The sequence below is a fragment of the Sceloporus undulatus genome, chromosome 2 (assembly GCF_019175285.1).
Source record: "Sceloporus undulatus isolate JIND9_A2432 ecotype Alabama chromosome 2, SceUnd_v1.1, whole genome shotgun sequence".
In the NCBI taxonomy this organism is placed as follows: Eukaryota; Metazoa; Chordata; class Lepidosauria; order Squamata; family Phrynosomatidae; genus Sceloporus; species Sceloporus undulatus.
The window spans coordinates 135,000,344-135,026,443 of record NC_056523.1 but is presented as its reverse complement, the minus strand read 5'-3'; the positions used below and the strand labels follow the sequence as shown (position 1 = coordinate 135,026,443).

The 26,100-nt window shown below is 39.0% G+C and overlaps 1 protein-coding gene across 1 annotated transcript in view; it reads right to left on the bottom strand.

Annotated features, from left to right (window-relative positions):
- TNRC6C (trinucleotide repeat containing adaptor 6C) overlaps positions 1–26,100 on the bottom strand; it is a 167,494-nt gene that overhangs the window by 116,184 nt on the left and 25,210 nt on the right. The window contains 2 exon segments of the mRNA XM_042448122.1: positions 18,274–18,295; positions 23,539–23,635. Coding sequence (XP_042304056.1) covers positions 18,274–18,295; positions 23,539–23,635 — 119 coding nt within the window.

The following is a 26,100-nucleotide window of genomic DNA, read 5'->3' as shown; positions in this document are numbered from 1 at the left end:
TCTTAAAACCATGTTTATAGTTAATTTTAATTTTGATTTCCAATGGATTTGTGCCATTATGCAATTTTACATAACCATGCTCCGCCTGGGGTGAGTAGTAAATACACCCTTATGACTATCTAAATAATATACACCTATAGTGGGGAGAAATAGTTATAGTGCTAACAGACCGCTGCGGATGAAGGTTTTAGCATGACAGAAAGAATCACACATGAAAATTTTGATGTTTGCTTCAATAAGGTTATTATCTTCCCCATTTAGGAGCTATTCCTCTCTGGGATAATCCACAGCAAGAACAACTTCTACCACTCATTTAGAAAGTCTGTTCTTTTTGGTAGTTTGGACCCCCCCCCCAACAGACATTGCCTAGTACTGAACAAAAGAGACATAAATGGACAGGTTTAAACAGGAGTAATATGGTCCTAAATATCTCTAGCTACACAAACACAGAATCTAATCTTCCCACCAAGTACAAAACAAAACAACATGTCATGATGCATATCTGAACTCATGCAGACACATCCTAGTTGTAGATTCAATAACAAATTTAAGAGATACATTATTTTCTGTACATATGGATTTGTGTTCAGAATGAAGTCTGATATTTAATTCTATTCAGCCTTTTCTATCTGTGAGTCTTAAATCAGAGGGACAACACATCAGTTTAGCCTATTCTCATCTGAATACCTTTTAATGGGCCTCAAGGTGTGAAACATAATTTATTCTAGAAGCGCACACCAAGGCATATGATCATCAAATGAAGTTGGTAGATAACTACTCATCCTAAATGGCTATTATAAAACAGTGAAATTTATTTGCCATCTATTCAGCAGCTTTTGAGTCAGACAAATTAATTTCTAATTTTGGTGCCAGAGAAGCCGCTTGAAAATATGTCATCCAGAAAGAATTTAAAACCATCAGTGGGATACCAATGTTTTATGAGGAAGCCATGGTAACTTACAGGTTCTGCAATCAGGGAGCTGCAAATCACATTTTTCAGAGTGCGATTTCCTATCATTCTGTACAAATTATGCATTTTCACTTGAACCTGCCTCTCTTATTCTCCTTCAAGCATATAAATACAAGTATACTAAGAATAGCATTTAATGTGCTTCAGTTTAATTTTGAAAGCTTCAAATATTATGCTTTTTACATATGCTTCTCCATGTTATGTTATGTTAACAGCCTCTCTTAAAACTGAGCTTTTAAAAATCCATTACTTCTGCATCTCTTCAGGATCCCTGGAGATGCTGCTATTTCACTATCTATATTGAATCTTGGCAGAACATATGGATTCCGGGTTGCTATCTGTTAACAGAACTTACCCATTTCTTTCTTTGTTAGGTACTTTAGCTTTTCTGATAGTACATTTCCTATTGCCTCATCAATAACTGTCCATATCGAAAAGAGTGCCTACCCTTGACACAACCTTCAGGATGTTGATATGCAGGGACAAATCCTGCTGCAAAACAAAGATGCTCTGATTCTGGCTCCCCAAAAGAAGATTGGGGCTACATGCATTCTCCAAAAGACCTGCATGATTACTATGCTAATGGATTACATATCTATTTGGTCAAGAAAAAATAATGCAACTCGATGATCCTGATTTTGCCATCACTGTCAAGTCTTTTCTTTCCAATAAAAAGCAAGGAATAGAATTCAACATCTGTGAAAAGGGCCATAGATCTTGGAGTGAGGGGTTAACATACTGATGAGGTAGTCTGAAGGCCTATTCTAAATCTAATCTATCTTTTACCTTTAAAGAAAAGAAGTGCTACAAGTACATAGACCCAGATGTTTTTAAGATGGAGCTCAGATTTTTACTAGGAATTCTGCTGTGTAATAATATGTCATCATTTCCACATGCATGGAACACACATCTTACCCAAGAGATGGCTAACACGATTGGCTCAAAGAACTGTTTTCTATTTTCTCTCCCAATGCACAATATCTGAATTACACCTAGCCAGATGCATGAAAACAGAGACAATTCCACCCAATGAAAACTGTAAGTTTATTTTGGTTGGTTCTTTCAATTGTACCACTTTTGGACCATTTACTATACCATAAAAATGCATCATAGTACTGTCCTAAACAATTATAAATGACAATAACTTCATTCATCCTAATTATTATTTATAATTTTATTGAAATATTTATACCTCGACCTACATCAAAAAGATATCAAGGCAGCTTATAGATAGCAATAAAAGAATGAGTTAAACAGTTTAAAACAATAAAAATAAATTAAATAAGCTACAAACTGATTGCATATAATGAAGCAAAGTTTTTTTTGAGTGTTTGGGATGAATTAATGAGGCTCAAGGCCTTCATGAACAGCCATGTTGTCACACTGCGCCTAAGCAAAATTAGTATTGGCATCAATCAGGCATCATTGGGACAGCATTCCACAGAATCAGAATAAAAAGAGTCCAACATTTCTGTAACTAAATTGTTTAAGATTTGCTCCTAATCATTGCTACCACTCAACAATCTCAGAACACTCATATGCCCCAAAGCACACAGAGCAGCCCAAATGTGACTAAAAGGCTCAAGATCACTAGATACTCTTTTACTTTGGAACTATGACTAGAAAGCTAATTTTTAACAGGGTTATTTATTACACTGGGCAAAGGATAAAGGGGCTGAAACATGATTATACTGTGAATCAAAAAGTTAAATTGCTAATGCCACAACATGGCTGCATCACAAGTCGCTCCATTTACTCCTATGCTCATTTAAATTTCTTTGCTTTTGATGCAACCTAGGCTGTATCTGTACTGCAGAAATTATCCAGTTTCACAACACTTTAACTGCCAAGCTCAATGCTTTCTGACCAGAGAAGGCTAAATATTTCAAAAAAAAAAATTAGAATTCCCAAAATTCCATAGCATTTAGACATGACAATTAAAATGGTATCAGACTGGACTATCTCTGCTGTGTAGATGCATTCTTAGAAGAGAACTCTTCCATAATCATATTTTTCATCTTGTCAATAAATCATATTGACTGGTGATGACCTTGAAGTTGAGATGTAGTAAGATTTCTTCACTATTTGACCCTAAAATGGGACAAAAGAAAAACCTCAGACAACTGTTTTAACCATGTCTTGACAATTGTTTTGTTTTTGTTTTTTTCAAAGAGAGGGAATATGATCTCCCTCAAAGATAACACTACTAGCCCTTAGATAATCATGTTCCTCATTTTATCTTGTTGACTAAACTACTTGTGCAAATAACTAATACAATTAGTTGTTCCTTCCCTAAGCCTCTTCATTTACGTGGGTAGTGAGCTTAGAAGAACATCAAACAAAAAACCTAAACAAGACAATGCCTACATTCTGTCTATAAAGGCAAGGTTTAAACAACACCCATACATTGTATACATCATATCACCAGCACGACATAGTGTTTTGAGTGTTGGTCTGTGACTCTGGAAACCAGGGTTTGATTCCCAGCTTGGCCATGAAACCTACCCGGTGACCTTGGGCAAGTCAACTCTCTCAGCGTCAGGGGAAGGCAATGGTAAACCCCCTCTGAACAAATCTTGCCAAGAAAATCCAATGATATGTTTGCCTTAGGGTTGCCGTAAGTCAGAAATGATTTGAAGGCACACAACAACAACAGCAACATACTGCACATCATTTCAGATTTTATTTGTAAAGCTAAACTATTTCTTGTACACAGAACATTTAAGTTCAGACTTACCTGACATTACTACCCAGAATAATTTTGCTGTATTGGTGAAAAATAAGGAAAAGGCAAGTGAAGATTATCACTCTCAAGACCTATCTCTTAAAATGCTACAACTATAATCACAATGTATTAATTGCTGAATGCTGAGTACTATCTAGTCTTTTACCTTCTCATGTAATCTAGATCTGCTTCCATAAAAAGGTATATGATCTATGCTACTACAATAGGGCCAGAAGACACCTAACTGTGGCTGCGTTCATTAATAAGATCAGCATTCTTGTCTACTCCATTTCTCCAGATCATTAATAAGACAACCAGGAATGCCAGTAAACAGGCCTCTGTAATTTAGTTTCTTTTACTCCATGTAAATTCGGCCCTCCATATTCATGGACTTGTCACCTGCGGATTTGATTATCCACGGATGGCAAGCCCCTGTTGTCCCCAGTGGCAGCGCATGCATGCTGCACACCACCATTAGGGACACTTGGACTCCTCAGACATTTGGAAACCACCTGGGCATGAACTCCTACACTGAAGCCAAGCAAGAAGTCCCTCCATGGGGTGGAACTGGAGGACAGTGCTCCCCTCTGTGGGCACCAACATGGCTGGTGGGACAAGGCCATCCCATCTTCCATGCCAGGGAGGTTGAGGGGCCCCTCTGTCCACTGGAGAACTGAAGGGCAAGAGTCAGGAAGCACACTTCCAATGCCAATGCCCCTCTCCAGGCAACCCTTCCCTCCCACACTGGCACGGCTGGGCAGGAGGCTCCACCAATGCTCCCTGCTTGTCAGCCTTGCTCCTGACGCCAACTCCTCCCTGCGCCCAGCTGGAGGTCAGAGAAGAAGAGTCTGCCACATGGTGGTGAGGAGCAAGGAGTGCTCAGGCTCCTCAGCGGGGGGCTGGTGGTCAGGGGCCAAGGAGAGACCCTAGCTGGATGCTGGGAGGAGTCCTGTTGTCCCTAATGGTGGAACAGCAGCATGTATGTACCACCAGTACCGACATCAAGACTTGAGCATCTGCGGATCCCCTGCAGATACCGAGGGCCAACTGTAATGTAAGGAGCCAGGGATCTATGTCTTTAGAAAGGAAGTGAAACCACCATGCCACCTTTGATATTTCTTGAAGAGTACTTTATTCTAGGCCATTTCAACACAGTCCAGTTGCAGGAAATACACTACTTAAAAGCAAAGCTGACATAACAGCAGTCACTTCACAAGCCAGTTGCACCCATACATTAACATCACTTTGAACTTTCAGTGTCACCTGAAAATTAACTCAACCAGAGTGCTCAGTCAGTAGTAATTCAGCAGAAGGCTATTTGTTACATGACTCAGTTTGGAACTCTTACACTAGGGAACACATTCCATTGTTGAACTGAACATGGAGAGAGTCATGAAAGTTGGTCATGAAAGTGCCTGTCAAAAAAGCTGTTCATGTTATTTCATTTCAATTTCCTGAAATGAGATTCAGAACCAGCTTCTGCATATTAAGTATTCTTCTACACTGGATGTTCTCAGAATTACATGTCTCGGTTTTTTCAATAGTTAAAAATTAAAAATAATAGTGAATTTATGTAGCAGCACCCATATGTCTGTACAGGTGCCTCTGAAAGTGACACACTAAGTGTGGCGAAAGAGCAGCCTTTTGACCCAACCTTGTGGAGCACATGGGTTCCAGGATTTCTCCAAGTTTAGTTTGTGATAAGAGAAATTACAAGGAATCTATAATGAATCACTGCATGGATGTGATGATTATAGGGAAAGGCAAGGAAATATACAGCAGTGAAGTTGCAACCCAACTCAAAATGCAAATAAACATTTTGAAGCCTACTTTTAACAATGTAAAAGTTTTTTTTAAAAGTTACATGAAAGTTCAAGTTCTCAAGATGCTAAATTATGCATGCATTCCAAATTACTTTCTACACCTATGTGATGTTTGCTTAGAAATAATAACTAACTGGCAGATTTTCTAGTGCTATAAGGTTTTCTAGGTGAGAGGACTTGAACTTGCATCATCACATTTAAATAGGGTTGGGAAACCTGTAATTTCAGTGGCCTTCAGACTAATTTCAAAAGTCTTCTGCAAGCAATCATTTCAGACCTTTGGAAAAGTGCACCCCAGTACCCCACTAATTGGGAAGGGAGAGAATGCAAAAACAGTGTGGCAAAAAGAGAATAGCAGAGAAAAGAGGCAATTCACTCCCTTTTAGCTCTAGTACTGCCCACTGCTAGCTTCAGCCCCTCTCACTGGATAGTCTCTGACAGATTGCCCATGAAAGAACGACTTCCTAAACAAACAAAAAATGGTCCATTCCTTCTTTTAGATCTCAACATGTGAACAACACTTTTCACTGAAAATGGCAAAAATGGCTCAATCAAGACAGGTTTAAGAACAACAGGAATATGTAACTTGTTAAAGATGATAACAAGCAGAGCAATTAAATTTTCATAGGGTATAAGCAGAAAACTGAGGAAGGTAATAGTAACCTGGTTCACTTTTCAAATATGCCTATTCTGATAAGGAGATGCTCATCATGATTTGGGGTCTATTGCTTCCAAAGTCAAGGATGGCAACTAGGAAACAAACACATATTTGCTTATGCAAACAGAAGTGGTTCCACATTAAAATCATGTTATGAGATGCCAAAGCAGAACCAAAGGGAAGAAAAGAGTTGGCTCCCTTCAGTATGAAGATACTCGGAATGTATATCAACATTTAAGCTAAATTCAGTCAGATGTTGTTGTTGTTGTTGTTGTTATTATTATTATTATTATTATTATTATTAGCCTTTATTTATATAGCGCTGTAAATTTACACAGCGCTGTACATACAATCTTTTAGTTAGACGGTCCCCTGCCCTCAGGCTTACAATCTATTTGAAAATGGACAACTGGCTGAATGCCATCAGTTGGATATGCCATGGAAAGATATAATAGTGTCCAATTTGTGAGGTAAACATGTAGTGAGTGCTGATATTAAAATATAGTTTTCAGCTCATCTAGTAAAGTATTATATATCACTCTGACTAGAAGTACAACCTCAGCTATGTTAAGGCAAGTCTTGTAATCCTCCATTCTGTCCATTATAATCCAACTATGGATTTGGTGTCATCATTTCTCTGGGAGATTTTATTTTTATTTTATTTTATTTTTCTGGCACTTCTAACTTTCAAAAAAAAAGTGCCCACTTTGAAAACAGTGTATACCTTGTGACAACTTTACACTGATAAAAGATGGGTAGCAACTGCTCTATATTGATATAACATTCTAATACTCTGTCTGTTCTTTTAATGCCCTTGGTATTTACCTGTTAGAACACAGGCTAGGTCCACAAAGAGGTTTGGGGGGGGGGGGGGCAGGGGATTAATACTGCCAGCATTCTCTGCTGGTGAATACATTTTCAAAGCAGATGTTCTACCACCTAAAAGTGAAAACCTGGAATGATACAGTATCAGGACTCTTCATTAATTCAAGTGAAGCCGAACAGAATTTTATGTCTGCAGGGCCATCATACATTAATGACATATATGGGAAGGAGCATTTAAATTATTCAGGAACACAAGGAATGCAGATCCAGCAGATTTCTCAGCTGCTGTGCCTACAAAAACACCCATCTCTCTCTCATACACATGCACACAATCTCTCTCTCCCCCCCCCCTCTCAAACACACTCTCACACACAAAACGAAGGAAGGGAGGGAGGGAGGGAGGGAAATTCAATTCTCTAACTGCTGGATTGATGAAAAATAGCAGCACTCCTTTCACTTTGTTGCACACACAACACTGAAACTGACTGTGCTTTCTTGCACATATATCCACTCTTTTGCATGCCCAAGGAAGCCTTCAAAGCTGTATCTGCAAAATCATCCAGGGCAATTCCAGCAATTATAAACATATAAACAAGCAGCTTCCCCTAAAAACACCAAAGAGACCAAAAATGGGGTATAGAGCAAACAGAATCCATATGTCTGTGTTTACAGACTAACAACAATGATGCCAGTGAGCAGAGCTAGCTTATTCTATTTGTTGTTTTAGTTGACAGCTCTTGCTTGAGCACCCGTCACCATGGCAACCTTGTGCACAACTCACAATGCACCCAAACGAACTCAGACTAAATTAACTTATTGCATGTCACCAATGAGAAATGACTGTTCAGAGGTAATTTTCTGTACTAATATGTAATAGAGTTAACTCTCTAAATTGAATTAAATTAATTAAATGCCACTCCCAGTAAATCAGATTCTATTACATCAATGTTAAAATAAATTAAATGTTTTATTAAAACCACTAATAATATTATGCTATTACTTCATTCATTCAAAATTCTGTACAGTTGATTTTTAGACACATATGTGTGTTACACTTAGCAGCAATGGAACTAACTTGAATGGCTTGCGGTTTTGTTTTTTTTAAACAGGGCTGCTTATAGCAAGTGAAGACAAAGAACATGCCACTTTTACTGAAAGCCTTTATGCTATGGTATTCTATGGAAGCTCAGGCATGGTCTCAATATTCTTAAAACCACTAAGGGAGTCTTCACTAACATTATTATTTGGGCTAATATTAATTTTAGAGACCAATCCAGGGCAAAATACAAAAAGATACCACCAGAAGAACTGTCATTAAAAAGGGAGGTAAAATCCATAGTTGATAAGTGCACATAGAGGATTATCAATCTTGTTTACTAGTCTTTGGCTTTCGTGTTACCGTTCCACAGAAACACTGGATTCTGTGGAGACAAAGCTCAAAAATTATGTGTTCAACACATGATAGCTGTTTAAAAAGGCAGACAGATGTTAGCCATTATTAAGAAACAAATGGAATATTTGTACAGTTGTGGCTGCCCCATCTCAAAAACAAGATCTGGCAAGGACAGAGAAGAGCAAAATAATTAAAAAGAAAAAGAAAAAAGGAAGAAACTAAAGAAATCCCTGATATGATACAGTAAGGCATTCTGGCAAAGAAAATGAAAAACCTACCTATCAGAACCACTCTATATGAGCAATCTAAAAGAGTCCTTTACAAACAGCAGAGGGAGCACATACTACTTATAGACTGAGGCTGATCACACTGATCTGAACTGTATTCAAGCATTGCTCACCTTGCTTTCTTCCCCGCTCTGCTGTCATTTTCCTCAGACTAAAGAAGACAGGTTCCTGTTCACACTGAAACTCTCCATATCAGGTTCTCCACATGAAGAAAACCAGGGATCTTGCCTGTGTGAAAAGCCTACAAGTGAACAGGAACTTCTTCAGACATATCACTTTTACATGAGAAAACTGGCCATGGAAGGAGACAGGGCTAGATGTTCATCTACTCACATGTTGAAGAAAGAAGGAGTGACAAATGGAGAGGGCTCTTCTTGTTGCTCCAACAAGTGTCCAGAATCTTTACTTATTTCTTATGTTTACATCCCAATTACACTCCCTACCGCCCTTGTACTCAAGATACCACTTTGAGACTAATAAGAACAATCAGTTCTCACTGGGCTATTCTAGTATTAGTTTACAGTCTAAGCTTCTACTCTACTTCAAACCTTGATGTCTGTAAATGTTACAAGTTTCCCAATCATACTGATATTGTATAAAGAACATGCCCTCTCATCTGATACCTTCTATTTAGGTACAGATTACTGGAGTCCAAGAAATCCATCCATTATTCTGTACATGCCCATATAGGAATAAAATGCACTTCTCTTTAAAATAAGTTTCCCTTTGCTGATATTTACCTCTTAGTATTGTGAAGGAAATGGAACTATTTACAGACATGTCCACACTTCACCGTAGTTAGTATAGCTATATTTGGTACTCTAGTACTTGTACCTGTGTACAGAAGAATGAGTGGGAAGATCCCTAAGAACATGAAAGCTATAAATTACGCCTGTTATCCCAAGAAGTGAGAGTTCACATGTGACTCTACTGTTATACAAAGTCTTCAAGGATCTTTCTCGTTCCACTGGTTATAGTGAATCCACGGTCTTACTGTCCTTAAGACTACAACTAATGTCTGTCTGATATATGATCAAACTGTAATATACCAGACATGTTTTCTCCTGTATATTACAATACAATAAACTGTGTTACTGTAACTAAAGGGATGTTATCAGAATTTGCCCTTGGTATCTATACAATAACCACCTTAGCAGAATGACCCCCTAAATTTCATACTCTTGCTAGAATAAATGAATTTTCCAAAATCGCAGAGATTTCTAAAATTTCAACTGTTTGGGCACATCACAGCTGGTATGGCTCAATAAAGTGCACTTAGCAAAGCACATTAAGGCAGCAAAAAAAGTCTTTTATTGCACAGTGAAGTATACACTGTGGGCAGATAAATAACTATAAAGCAGCAGGAAGCTTGATCACAACTACCTCCACTATTGTTGAGTAGTTGGTCTAAATTTATATTCTAGCCAACATAATGTTATTTTGAGAGACTGATTTTCCTGAATGACCTTTTGGCCTGACACAAAACCAGCAAGCCCTTTCTGCAAATCACGGGAGCACAATGCTACTCTTCCTTAGAAAAATGAAGAAAGGCAGGCACAGTATTCTCCTTAATTCAATTTATCAAACAAAGCAGAGAAAAAGTGGGAAAAGTCAAGGATGTAGTTTTCACCAGGCTCACTGGAGCATTTGCAAGAGCTGACTTATTGAATCTACTATTCCTGTTCCACCATGAGGGAATCTGGCCTAAAGCTTGTGGGGGGGGGGGGAATTCCCATTTTTTTCAAGACATTACCTCCTTTTGAATTTTAAACACTGTGAAGATTCAAAGTAAAACTAGTAAGGTATACAAATTGCTACCTTCCATGAAGTAGCAAAGAAAAGAGAAAACTTATTTAAGGGGAAGAGGGAGCACTATACAACAAAAATGCAAAGAAGATAGATAGGGATCTATTGGTCTGGGTAATTTGCAGAGTCAGCTCTGGTGTGTACTTGGATGGGAGATCGCCAATGAATATTGGGTGTTGTAGGTCATATTTCATAAGGAAGGAACTGACCAAACCTAAGAAAAGCCAATAAAATTCATAGGGTCGCCATAAGTCAAAAGGCAACTTAAAGGCACATATACACACCATCTGCAGTAGATCAGCAAGAACTTTTTTTTAACAGTAGTTACAAATGACTCACCTGCACCCTCAAATGAAATTAGATTATTTCCTCTTATAAACCTGTCAAGGTTTAATTTTCTAATAATTTCCTTGGTCCTGCCACCCTCAGAGGCATGTCTGACAGGAATGAAAGCAAAGTCCTTTTCACTGGCTGCTCCCAGGACACAGAATATCCTTCCAAGAATATTCTTGGAAAGAACACAGCCTGCTGCAGGGGTAGGCAACCTTTTTGAGCCGGGGGCCGGGTTGCTGTCCCTCAGACAATTGGGGGGCCGAAGCAAAAAAATAAATAATTAAATAATGTTTTTTAAAAAATTAAATAAATAAATAAACTGGGACAAATGTAGGACAACATTTTCAAATGGTGGACACTTTTTTTTAAAAAAGTGGAGGACACGCAAAAAAATTTGCTGATTTTTTTAAAAAATATTAATATAAATGCATGTTTCTGAGGCGTCTCTAGACAATTGCCCCCCTTGCCCCTGTGCGCGAGAAGCCAAAGGCCCCGGCAGCAATCGGCGGCAGGACCGGGCTGGGGCCGGTCCCAAGGCCTCGCCGGGCCGCATCCGACCCGCGGGCCGCAGGTTGCCTACCCCTGGCATGCTGCCTTACTAGCCAGCAAAGAATATCTTACTGAAACAATTCATCTCAGTACTGTACTGATACACAAACAAATTCTTGTGCTTAGCAGCTGCTCAAAGACATTGCACTTAGATTCAAAGTACAGTATATGCCTTTTGCACTTAGAATTGGCCAGTGGACTCCGTATCTAGGAAGATAGACCCTGCGTGTCTTACCTCCTCCCCCCCTCCCGCTATATAATGTTACTGACTGATTGCAAAAAAATAGTAATGGCTGCATTGGGGGGGCAGTATTTTAAGTGTTACAGTTTTTCCAGCAACGAACATGCATTGGGGACTTTATAGAGTGAAATGGAGAACAAAATGAGACACATCCTTGGCCAGAGGAGTTTACATTCCCACAACTGGTAGTTCTCAACCTTTGGTCTGCCACCTGTTTTGGACTTCACCTCCCATAATCCCTGACCATTTGCCATATTGGCTGAGCCTTCTGAGAGTTGGCTCAAAGCATCTGAGGCCAAAGGCTGAAAACCAGCACTTTAAATTACACATTTATACCATAAACCTAGAAAGATAATATTGATATTTTATATTTCTGGCTGCTTGGGGAACAGTCCTGCCCCCACATCAATCTGGTAAAGTGCTAAGTACACTGATATACACATAAATGACAAACACCTTAAATTGCAATGAAGTCTAGACAAAAAAAAAAAACTGTCAAGCATTTTCAAAATTATCTTCAAAGCCCAGGGAGAAACACAAATGACAGTCAGTTCAATGGACTTCCCATGGGTTAGCAAAAGCCGAAGTTGCTTGATTACTCTTCCAAAATATTACTTATAAATTAAATGTTTTTATCCTAGATTATGGGCTTTTGTCTTCTCAAAATTCAGCCTTCGATGAGAAAATAAAAGCCACAACCAGGTTCTTCATGCCATGTGGAACAACATATATGGGTTCTGTGTCCATACAAAGCTATACCAGGGAAAGTTTTAGAATTAAATTGTTCCTGCTTCACCCCTCAAAGTGATACTCCCCTTTGTTATATGGAGAAGGGTATTAAAAGAACTGGCAAATGTAATATCGGAGGCATTGGCAATAATCTTTGAAAACTCCTGCAAAACAGGAGAGATCCCAGCAGACTGGAGGAGGGCAAACGTTGTCCCCATCTTCAAAAAGGGGAAAAAAGAGGATCCCAACAATTATCGTCCAGTTAGTCTGACATCAATCCCAGGAAAGATTCTGGAGCAGATCATTAAACAGAGAGTCTGTGAACATCTAGAAAGCAATGCCATAATCACAAAAAGTCAACATGGGTTTCAGAGAAACAAGTCATGCCAGACAAATCTGATCTCTTTCTTTGATAAAATTACCAGCTTGGTAGATGAAGGGAATGCTGTGGATATAGTATATCTTGATTTCACTAAGGCCTTTGACAAGTTTCCCATGACATACTTGCAACAAGCTTGTAAAAGGTGGGCTAGACTAGGAACTGTTAAATGGATCTGTAATTGGTTGACCCGGCCGACCCAAAGGGTGCTCAACAATGGCTCCTTTTCATCCTGGAGAGAAGTGACCAGTGGGGTCCCACAGGGCTCTGTCCTGGGCCCAGTGCTATTCAACATCTTTATCAATGACCTGGATGACAGAATTGGGAGCATACTTATCAAATTTGCAGATGATACCAAATTAGGGGGAATAGCTAATACCCCAGAGGACAGGATCAAGATTCAAAATGACCTGAATAGACTAGAAAGCTGGGCCAAAGCTAACAAAATGAAATTCAACACGGAGAAATGTAAGGTATTGCACCTAGGGCGGAAAAATAAAATGCACAGATATAGGATGGGTGACACCTGGCTGAATGAAACTACGTGTGAAAGGGATCTAGGAGTCCAAGTAGACTACAAGTTGAACATGAGTGAACAGTGTGATGCGGCAGCTAAAAAGGCCAATGCTATTTTAGGCTGCATCAATAGAAGTATAGTGTCTAGATCAAGAGAAGTAATAGTGCCACTGTATTCTGCTCTGGTCAGGCCCCACCTAGAATATTGTGTCCAGTTCTGGGCACCACAATTCAGAAAGGACATTGAGAAACTGGAGCGGGTCCAAAGGAGGGCGACAAAAATGGTGAAGGGTCTGGAAACCATGCCCTATGAGGAACGACTTAGGGAGCTGGGGATGTTTAGCCTGGAGAAAAGAAGGTTAAGAGGTGATATGATAGCCCTGTTTAAATATTTGAAAGGATGTCATATTGAAGAGGGAACAAGCTTGTTTTCTGCTGCTCCAGAGAACAGGACCAGGAACAATGGATGCAAGCTATAGGAAAAGAGATTCCACCTGAACATTAGGAGGAACTTCCTGACAGTAAGGGCTGTTCGACAGTGGAATGCACTCCCTCGGAGGGTGATAGAGTCTCCTTCCTTGGAGGTCTTTAAACAGAGGCTGGATGGCCATCTGTCAGGGATGCTTTGATTTGGATTTCCTGCATGGCAGGGGGTTGGACTGGATGGCCCTAGTGGTCTCTTCCAACTCTACGATTCTATGATTCTATGATTCTATGAGAAAGCTGCCCTATTTGGACGTTTCAACATAGTAAGAGTATCCTACTGAAGGAAAATGCACACCTGGAGAAGGAAGTGGGTGGGCTATCTAAATACAGATGTGGCACTTCAGAAATAATAGCAACTTGAAGGGAAACATTTATTTTTTTCTTTGTGGTCTCAGAGCAGTCAAACATGTGACTTTTAAACTAATTTACTTGGAGACGATGCTGGTGTTAAGGTTGGGCCAGAGTGTGCTCTCATAACCAAATGTAGATGGACTAAATTAGGCCGGTGTGCTGCTAAGTTCCACAATGGGGTGAAGCAGACACCCAGACTGCCCCAGGACTACAGCAACCAGACAATGCAGTTCTGAGGGCGCCCACTGCTGCGGTCCTGAATGGGTGGCGAAAAGGAGCAGTAAGAAACCCATTCTTTTTGTGGTTGGTTTTGGCCTCATTTGGCGCCCTGGCATGGCCTCCAAGCCATCTGGGGGCATGCTTCATGTGAACGCCCCACCCACAGATCGGCCCAATGGCGGCCCTTTTGGATTGTCTGTTTGAGGCTCATGAGAACCTAACTGGCAAAGTCACAGGATGCTAGCAACACAGGGCAATTCCCAAGATAACATGGTGGTGGAAAGGATCTAGCAGTATAGCACAACTAGTTTTAGACAAAGTTTCTACAAATTAATGGAGGTGAGATCTTTCAAAAGCTGATAGCTGTAACAACTAAAAAGTGATTCTCTTCAAATTAACAGATGTTGGGGATAAACATCAGGAATGACTATCACAAACATGACTTGTTTGCAAAGTTTCCAATGATCTGACTGGCCACTGTTGAAGACAAAATGAACTAGACAGATAATTCTTAAGTTCTTGTATTTGTGTAGAAAATTATCTTTTTCTTGAAGTAGCTCTCAGTTCTCCCCTGATACAGTGACATCAGAAGGAGAAAAACTGTTTCAAAGCACCTCCCCTTGCAAGACAGTACATACATTTATTTTGGAGAGTTTGAACATTCTAAGTCATGAATGAGTACATTTAGCCATATGAGGCCCCTGTGTAATATTCAACTGGCAATATGCCACATACCCCACCAAGCAGGAAAACTGTTTTTCTCCTTAACCAGTCTCTCCTTCCTGAGACTGCAAGAGAAAACATAGCTAAGTATGCAATCACTGGTGTTATTTTACACCCAGCTATACCTAACAGAATGTACAGCTCAACTTTCGTTCAAAGAATGGTATGAACTGTAGATACTTTTTTTGGTGTTGCTCAGAGCTGAAGAAAAAAATGCAGCTTGGCTCCCTATTGGAAAAAAAAGCAGTATGTTTAGGATGTCCCATCAACTGAGGACGAGGGAAGTAGGGCAAAGATAGAGAGAAACAAATATATGAAGGCTCCATCACTATTTATCTTCTTTTTTGGGGCTCATATGAAACCTTAATTGTAGATCAAAGGGGTCACAACTAAAGTCCATTGATTATTTCACCTGTGCAGTACTCAACTGATGACCTGTCACTATGGGTATCACAACAGAACGTCCTGTTGAGGTGTAATGACTGGGCCCTCCAGTCATTTGGGGACTTCTCCTGAACCACAAAGGGTTAATCTGGGGGGAGGTACATGCTAATGAGAGCTGACATCACATGCTAATGAGCAGCTACATCATAGCTGATGTAAGGCTCGCCTGGCCAATCATCAGTACCAGAGCGGCCTTTTCAAGAAGGTTCCAGGAGAGGACTTTAAATACCCTGAAGGACCATGCTTCCTTTGTTCTCCATCTTTGTGTTTGTTTTGGGGAGCCAGCCGTGTGCTTGCACGGAGGCAAGCAAAAGTGATAATAATAATAATAATAATAATAATAATAATAATAATAATTTGTTTTATTTATATACCGCTATTCCAAAGATCATAGCGGTGAACAGCAAGTAAGCTAACCATGAGGGCCAGCTCCTTGCATCCGAGAACTCAACAAGGACTGCAAATCTTATCACTGTGTGAGTAGCTAGGAAATGTATTAGCTAGTGCGTTTAGGTTTTGTTATGTTTATCTAATAGCTTGCCTGAAAGGAATACTGTACTTGGTAACTATGTTTTCTGTATCTGCAAGGCAAGGAGGCTTTGCATGAATGATATCTTCCTATCCTATTCTATTTCTTTAAAATAAATATCTTTCTTTAAAAGTATCTGCTGACTCTCTCTGCTCCTGTACACGCGTCTTAGCTCGGTTACTGATTGCTTAAGTTAGCAAGGAAGGAAACTAGAAATCCCTAGCAAGTCCCAGTGTGTGCTTAGGGAAATGTAGTTTTGTTGGAAGATTCACTGGGTGGTGGCAGCGAGATACAGGATCTCAAGGGGTATCATTCAGCTCAGCAGGGAGTGGGAATGGAGACCTAGGAGATCCTAGAAGGGAAGTTTAAGGGACTCCTGGGGGTAAGAGCCAAGCACAGGGTGGCTAGGTGGCTGCTGGACTCCCAGGGATCACCACATGAGGTCATCCAAGCAGCTGTGTAAATTTAATTCAACTCTTCAAGGTATTGCATGAAGGCACACCAGGCTAGCTGAAGTGCAACATCTACTCAAGATCACTTGTTATTTTTCCAGGAGTCAAGGGGCAACAGGAACTAGAAATGAGCTTCCCGCATTTCCACTATCGAAACTAAAAAAATAAATAAAATAAAATAAATTATCTGCTATAAAGATGGAAAACATAATGGGATGGGGCAATCTCTTCATGCTCTTGTGTCAATGGCTCTTAAAAACAGTAGGTTGTGGCTTACATCTGTCAATGTGTGTCAGTGCCACTATACTGTTGCTTTCTATCTTAATTTCCTGATCTTGGTCAGAAGGCTCAATCCCCCAAATGATCACCATTATTATTTATATCCCACCATTCTCTCAATAATGAGACTCATGAAGTTAATAACACATTAAAAAACAATACAGACAAAATGATAAAAAGCTTCAATAAAAGTATAAACATAAAATGTTTAAAGGCCTATTTTTTGACATTCTGAGGCAATGAGAGAGGGAGTTCCAAAATCTGGGAGCAGCCATGGAGAAGTCTCTCTCCTTTGTTCTCACCAAATAAGCCCATGAAGGCAGTGGGAAAGCAGGCAGGGGTCTCCAAACTATCTTAAAGCTCTAATGGGTTCATGAAGGGAGATATAATCCTTCAAATAACCATATAGGGCTTTAATGGTTTTCACCAGCACTTTGAACTCTGCCCAGAAATGAACTAGCAACTAGTGAAGCAACAAGAGAGTTTTGTGCTCCTTGTAGCCAGCACCAGTTAATAATCTGGCCACAGCTCTTTGGGCCAATCGTAGTTCTGAGCAATATTCTTAGTCTTTAATTAGATCCTGGGGAAAATCTGAAAAAAATAGGCTCTCATGTGGATCTAACTGGGCATCCACTCAAATATTTTTCAAAAAAGACTGGCAGATTGCAGCCAAAGTCACATGTTCTTGTTGCTGATTCTACTGATACCTGTGGTGAACCAACAGTACTATAGACCTGCAGTGACCCAGGTTCTCTTGCTGAGGTATCACCTAGCTTGTTCTACTCATCTGGGTTTATGGAAGTGAGGAGCAAAAAGAATGAAAATAGACTAACTGTTTTTTCTGGGCCTTGGGATATTCCTTTGGTTTTCTGCTCCAAATACTAAGACTTCAGGGAGTGGCTTTCCCAAATACTGTTCTGTCTCAAAGCAAGGGGGCAATATTCAGTTAAATCCATTTACTAAACAAAATCCTTAATTTCAGCATTTGACAGAAATCAATTCATTTTTGAAGTAGAGAAAGGCTAAATTCAGGTGAGGGATCTGATCAATAAATTACAGCTGAATGATTAGGATAACCCCTTAGGTTCATTCATTCCTTCTCATTCCACTCCACAGTTTAAGATAACTAGTCATATGGTCAATACTAACCAGAGTTCAAACCAGTGATTTAAACACAGTTTAAAACAAGCTTCATTCCTTGGTTTGAATACAAATCACAGCTTACTGAAAAAATAATTTCTTTGATGCAGACATCATTGCAAACGATGTCATCTCAAACTAGAAAATGGACAGGAAGGAGGCAGAGTACTCATTATGACAGAATTAAGCTTATGTCTCATAGTGAAAAACAACAGGTATCTCTGTCAGTTAAAACTAATGTCATGAATTTCCAGAAATTATTTAGCAGTATACTTAAAATGTATATAACCCGTGAAAAACTATGGGCACCATAAACCATTTTCTTGTTGAAGAAATAACTACATTCTACAATGAAATGGCAATTTTTAACAATATAAAGAACTCAATATTTTATGAGAAAGCTAACATTGCTTTACCTTTGGTTTTTTGTTCAGCAGCCTGAAAAACAAAAAGAAATAGCAATAATTAGCCACTGTTTTTTAAAGATCCGGTATTAAAAAATAATAATTACCAGCCCTATGCACCACACCATACTTAAAACACAACCACAACACAAATACAGGCTTAAAACTCTTGAGTCACTAGCTCCAATTTGGGGGTGGGAAAGCAGCTTGTGGCTATTCATAGTTTGTGACTGGCAGAAGAACACTTGCCAGATGAATAAAGGGAGGATATGCAAACTTAAAGCTTGTTCACATAATGCTGGACAATAGTTTATAATTAATTCAGGTCTCATCTGAAGGGCAAAGATAACAATGCATTTAGTATTTTTCTGGTAAAAATCTTTAGTCTGTTGAACAGGAGCTTTGTAATCTACTATGAGGGAGAAGTAATATGCTCCTTTGCATATAGCACCACAAACCTAAGCAAGGTTTGCAAGCTTATTATTCTCTGAAGGGGATGACTAACACCTGAAATGCATGGGCTACATAAGATGACATCCGGCTGCTTTGGGGGCATGGCATTTAAACAACGCACACCCTCAAAGACATGAAGAAGAAGAGCCCTCCCTCCAGTTCATCTGCCTTGGTCCAGGCCTCAGAGGGAGCGAAGAATGCTGGCCCTGATCCCCCCCCCCCCTCACCATTCCCTTCTCCTTTTGTGTCGTGTCTTTTTAGATTGTAAGCCTGAAGGCAAGGAACCATCTATTATCCCCTCTGTTGTAAGCCGCCCGGATTCCCAGTGATTGGGCGGCATATAAATAAATCCTATTATTATTATTATTATTATTATTATTATTATTATTATTATTATTATTATTAAGAATATCTAGTTGTAACCAACTGTAGGGGACAGTGCACATCTCCATTGCTAAGCCAAAGAGCCAGCATTGTCCAAGGACTACAAGAGTAATCATGTGGCCAGGATCATTGCACTGAATGCTGTTACCTTCCCATTGAGAAGTGGTACCTATTTATCTACTTGCATTTGCATGCTTTCAAACTGCTAGGTTGGCAGAAGCTGGGACTAGTGATGGAAGCTCACCCCATCATGCAGCACTCGGGCCTTGAACTGCCATCCTTCCGATCTATCTATCGAGGTATCTACCTACCTACCTACCTACCTATACGCACAAAAACTCTGGAATGTCCCTCTTCACCAAATATGAGTAGACACTGATGCCAAATGTACTATGAGAGCAGCCACAAGAATGTATAATGCCAGTTAATTGCATATACACTCATGTCTTTTGGGGGGAAGGAGTTAATTACCACTGAATAAGATAAATCAAACTGTAGTAGTTTTCTCCAAACAAAACACAAATTAAATTGACAAATGATTTTGCTATAAAAACTGACTTCTGTACAAAGGATAACCATTTCATACTTACTGTATGAATAATTAAAGTCAGGGATGGAGAATATGTGTTCCTTACAAATGTTACTGATCTGCAACTGCCATTTTCCACTACAGTCTGTGCTGTGTGGCTAATGGGAACTGCAATCGAACAACATATGGAGCACTATATATTCCTATGCTTGCCTTATGTTAACATGGAACCTTAAGACCAAGAGACATTTCATGTATCTTACGGTTACCAACATACAATATTAGCGGTAACCAATCCTGAATCTATACCCCTTTCACTTGTCTTCTACCATGTGGCATGTATTATATTTTTGAAGTGTACTTTTAAACAGATGTGAATGGGTACACAGAAAGAATTACACTAGATCACTAGATCCAGCATTCTGTCCATGCGCTTGGCAAAGAGAAGCCCTTAACAGGAAGTGAGTACATTAACAACCCTAAAGTTTCATAGCAACTGATTTATAGCGGTATACTATCTCTGATACTAGAAGTAATACATAGTCATTGTGACTAATAGCCACTAATAGTCTTGTTGTTGTTGTTGTTGTTGTTGTGTGCCTTCAAGTAGTTTCTGGTTTATGGAGACCCTACTGTGGGATTTTCTTGGCAAGATTTTCAGCAGGGGTTTGCCATTGCCATCCTCTGAGGCTAAGCGATTGTGACTTGCCCAAGGTCATCCAGTGAGTTTTTATGCTCAAGTTGGGAATTGAACCCTGCTCTCGAGAGTGGTGATCCAACGCTCAAACCATTACACCACGACCCACTACACCTTCTATAAATGTACATAATTCTTTTTTAAAGCCAACAAAATTGGTGGCCATCACCACATGACAGCGATTTCCAAAGGTTAACTATACACTTTAAGTAATACTCCTTTTTCTTTGGTGTGTATCTCCCATCATTCAGCTTCATTGGATGAACCTGGGTTCTACTAGAATGAGAGAGACAAATACCTTTTCTCTACATCAGGCATAATTATACAGTCGCCCCTCCATTTTCACGGGGATCCGTTCCAGACCCCACCACCACCACGAAAATGAAAAATCACCATATTCCCATTGGCTTGAATGGTGGTGCATACCATGGGCATTCCCTTATTTTGTCGCTCTCCGTTTGCTGCCTGCAAACGAGCGAGGGATGTGGACTCCAAGGCCACGAAAAGAGGGGCAACTGTACACCTCTAACAATTATTCATTCACTTAATCATCTATTTTTTACATTCTAACCAGTCCCAAACTTCATTATTTTTCCTCACAGTGAATTTACACAAGCCCCTTGATTATTCTGATTACCCTGTCTCCTCTAGAAAACTGTTTTAGCTCAAGGTACCCTCAGCTTTAGACCTGAAAAGACAAGATTCTCAATGGTTTTAATACAGAGAGTAGTAGCTGCACAACAGAGTCACATACTGTCGGCCCTTCTTATACATGGATTCAAGCATACACAGTTTGAAAATGTTCGAAAAAAGTATAAATTTCAAATATCAAACCTTGATTTTCCATTTTTATAAGGGACAGCATTTTGCTATGTCATTATATTTAATGGAACTTGAGCATACATGGATTTTGCTATTCACGGGAGATCTTGGAACCAAACCCCAGCGTATAACAAGGGTCCACTGTATGTTTCTGCTGGCTCTTTAGATCAAATCACAGTGAAGCTAGTTGTTGGGGAAATGGTTGTACAGAACACATGCTGAAAAGATTATCTTATGTATGATAGAATACCTACGCATACAAATATATATATACTGTATATATACACACACACACACATATATACTATTAAACCCTGAAATCTCAACATCACACATTATCATACATTATGCAGTAGGGCTTGTTGGTATATTTATAGAAAAGTTTTGGTATAAATCACACAAGCTGTAAAATAATTAGGGAAACAATAATAAAAATAGTTTAATCTGCCAATTAATTTGATGGAGTAATGAAACATATTAATCAGGACAGACACACAGTACAATATTCTGCCACTTGCAAGTATACTCACAAATAATCTTTTTAATGTCAAAGTCAATGGACTTAAGTGCAACATTTAAAAAAAACTGGAGTCATACTTAATTTTATAAGCTGTTTAATTATCCTGTTAAACCTTGAATGAAAAACTGGTCGCTATTCAAGGTGTTAAATGTTAAATTTTATGATAGGTGGGATCTAACAAGCTTCTGAAGGCATATAAAAGTACTGTAACATACTATATGTGAATTCTAAATTTCATCCCCACTCCCACTCCTCAGCATAGACTCTGTTTGAACAACAAACAGCCATATTATGGACCCCAGGATTAAGAACTCCCTCCTGAAATACACACAACCCTCTCACTGCCTTTCTAGATGGGCATGGGAATGTCAATTCTATTTAAGTGAGACTTTCTAGATCTGATTTCATCCTGAATTCTGCTTTAAGTGCCTGATTTCATTATTAACTCTTATTTAGTATTATATTAATATTTTGGTCAGTTACTTTGTCTACATTGGGGAGGGGGAAGCAAATTACAAAGAAACTATTATTACTATTATCACAAGTGGCTTCTGAAAATTCGGTTTCAAAAATAGTTTGCTAAATACTATGGGGTTTGAGAAATGCAAGCCCCAAGTTCTTTATATCCTGGATCAAATATGCAACTGCCTGACTGATCCTAAGTGGGAATGGGGAAGCGGAGTGGTGGAACCTACAGCTTGCACTAAAACAAGTGGTGTATGTGTGGTAAACTAGGAGTGGAACTCTTTTCCTTTATTGTTCTTACTCCTACCATCACCACCACAAAAAGCAATAGTGAGGAAATTAACCACACCATCTTATGGTGTAACTCAGTGGCTTATCAGATGCTCCTTGGGGGAAATGAGGGGCTTCTGATATATTAGATCCAAATCCAGCACCACATCATTTCAGAGCCCCTTCAGAACACTTCACTTCAGAGCATGTTGTCAATAGGAACACTGACAGCTACAGATTTATACCTCTGGAACTTTCCATGTGCATAAAGGGAACATTAGGGGCAGATTTTCCTAATATTTCCCAAGTGGCCAACAGGAGGATTAGGTTTAAGCTGTAAATTTTAAGTCAACAGTGAAACAACAGTTATTATCTTTTTTATTCAATATCTCTGAAAAGTAGAAAAAATAGATATTTTTTTTTTACTGAACTCTTAGGTATAGACACTGAAAGGGCTCTTTGAATGTTAAGGTTTGCATAAATTTTTTGGTGAGCTTCTTATTCTACTGCTATTTCTTCTATTACAGCAGCACCATGATGAGAAGACAAACTCCTGGCAAAATCTGTGCAAACATCAACATTTCAGAAACACTTTAAGAAATATTGTAGTTCTAAATTTTCAGGCCTCTCTTATAATGCACAAGTATTACCTGCATCTGAGGTTCTTTTACAATGTAATTTTTAAATACACATTACTCACACCTTAAACCAGATGATAGTAAAAGCATTGGGGGGGGGGGGTTTAAAGGTTTGTAAACCATACATGTCTATTGGAAGAAATGTAAACAAATCCAAGCTGATGTATAATGTTTGGTAGACTCTGCAAAATATCAGTGTCTGTATGAGGCAATTTATTGTAGCAAGAAAAAGAATTCCTCCAAGCCTGCATCTGAATGGCAGACATAATCCGTTTTGAGACCACTTTAACTGTCATGGCTCATACTATGACATTCTGGGAACTGAAGTTTTATGATCCATTTGGCCTTCTCTGTCAGAGAGCTCTGGTGCCACAGAATTCATGGCAGTTAAAGTGGTGTTGAATCAAATAGGTTCTGCAGTGCAGATGCAACCCAAATCACGCTAGTGAAATCACTCAAAACACTGAATTTAAAATGTTACAGGGATTAAAATACAAACCTTTTTCTGAGCACCTTCCTTCTTTTTCTTTTCTTCCTGCTTTTTCTTTTTCTTTTCTTCCATCAAATGTTCCTCTTCTTGTGTTTGGTCTTTCTCCCTGTTTAAAAAAGGAGAATGGAAAATCTTTCAGTCAGTTGTTTCACAGGATGTTAGAAGCTTTCTACATTAAAATATATAGATCTATGTCTATTTCAGATTATCTTATGCCACAATAAGCATTGTAAAAACTAACAAACTACAACTCTACAATCAACAGTATTTAGATAGTACTGGTATTAATTAACAGCCCCAAAGCAATGAAATATATTAAATCATTCATATATATATATATGTTCTACACAATGTGTACCTGCAGCTTAATTTAATAATTGAAGAACATTCCAAAAAAGTCCGCAGACACTACAAAACGTCTTTCAAAGGATTTTAATCGGGCCTGAAACCCTCTAAAAATTACAATTTTATTGTATTTTCAAGACGTATGAAGCACAGAAGAGCAAGAGTACATAAGACTCAAGAATTATCAAGAAATTTGGGGAGTGGATTGTCATTAATGCTGGAAAGAACAGGAAAAAAATCACAGCTAACAACTAGAAACTATCTTCATTGTACTGGGGTTGCAAATTATACTTAAATGAAAAACCATTAATAGTACATTATAATTTGAAAAAGCAATTTGTGGGTTCAACTATAACTCTGAAGACCAGGGTTTGAAACCCTGCTCAGCCATGGAAACCCACTGAATGGCCTTGGGTAAGTCATACTCTCAGCCTCAGAGGAAAGCAAAGGCTATCTCTGAACAATCTTACCAAGAAAATCCCATGATAGGATTGCCTTAGGGTCACTATAAGTTGAAAACAATTTGAAGGCAAACAACAACAACAACAACAACAACAAATGTGACTCTGTAAAATATACTATAATGCTGTTTTCCAAGAGGCTGAGTGACAACTCATTTTCCAAATCTCTTCCAGCTGTTAACAACAGCAATCTGTCTCATGGGTTTGTAATTGGCAAATTTGAGAAAATAGGCAGGAAGTTTGTCACTCTTTTGTATTTTCACCCAGTGTCAGATATCTAGAGTACAAAATCCTGACCTGTTGTGATAGCAGTTGAAACTTTTGACCATATACCACAGCTCTGTGCAACCAAAATCAATGAACTGTGAATTATGTTGTTACACAGCCAGCAGCTATACTTTCTGCTAGAACTAATCTTTTCTTAAAACAGAAATTTGTTCAAGACTCAATTATTTGTCTACGTTCAAGGGTAACCTCAATAGGCAGCATTAAAAGGAGGAAGGGAGGGGGAGACCAAAAAAGACATGCAGCAGCACCTTTAAATCTAACTGGCTTTGATTTTTGCATTACTTTTCTTGGATATAAACCCACTTCTTCAAATGGAGTATCAAGTGCACCATCTTCCTCATTTTTATGCTGCAAGAGACTAACATGGCTACTTCTTTAAAAACTCAGTAGGAAGATTTTTATTGGGCACAACTGGACACCAAACTGGGGATATACTGATCAGTGTAAATTTTATAGAGAAGTGTGGGGTGTGTGTGTGTGGGCAAACTTTAAATGAAACATTAGGAAGGCATCTTGACTAATGGCTATAGAGGTGAGAATGTCAAGTGGACTAATTTTTAAATTTTATTTCTGATTACACTTGTCCCTCCACATCTGCAGCTTTGACTTTTGCGGATCTGATTATTCATGGATTTTATTAATATGTTCTCTCTAGGAATATCTAGGTCCTCCTGTGCAACTCTATGGTCCACTTTAACCAAATGTCGCACTGAAGGACCTAGAGATTCATAGAGAGGACACTCCACTAGCCATTTGTAGCTCCTCCAGTGCAATTCTATGGTCAATGTCTGGCAGATGTTGACCACAGAGTTGCACTGGAGGACCTAGAGATTCCTAGAGAGGTGTTCTCTCAAGTAAAAACACAGTGTTTTTGTTATTTGTGGTTATCCCACATTCACAGGGGTCCTGTGCCCCTAACCCCAGCAAATGTGGAGAGACGAGAGTATTTCCATTTAGAAGGAGCCAACAATAAGTGCAAATTTAATTTTACTTACTGCCTTTAACATTTTTTAACATTAGAAGATGTGAGGGAAGCTCAATAACCATGATGGAATAAAGGTACATCACAGAACCCATTGGATCAGAAAGAACTTCCTAGAGTTGTGTTTATCAGCACTAGCTCTTGACCAGCCTTAGACCTTTTTGCACTTTAGGGCAGATGGATCTCTATTGCAAACAAGCCTAAGTTTCTTCAGGAAACACATTTTTTAGTATTTCTTCAGTCAACGAGACAATATCCTGATAACCTGACAATGAACAGTTTGAAAGACACAGAAGGAGTTTTATTTTCCAATAGCTGGGACACACCATAAACCTGCTAAACATGCAGAAGTCCAAAAAACAAATCATTATGTTTAAAGTTTACATGTAAACAAAGTATTAATGTTTAATAATTATGTTTTCTTATATCCCCTTACTAAAACAAAGAACACAGTGGTTTCATTCCTTTAGGTGAGGGATGACCACCACAGTCTAA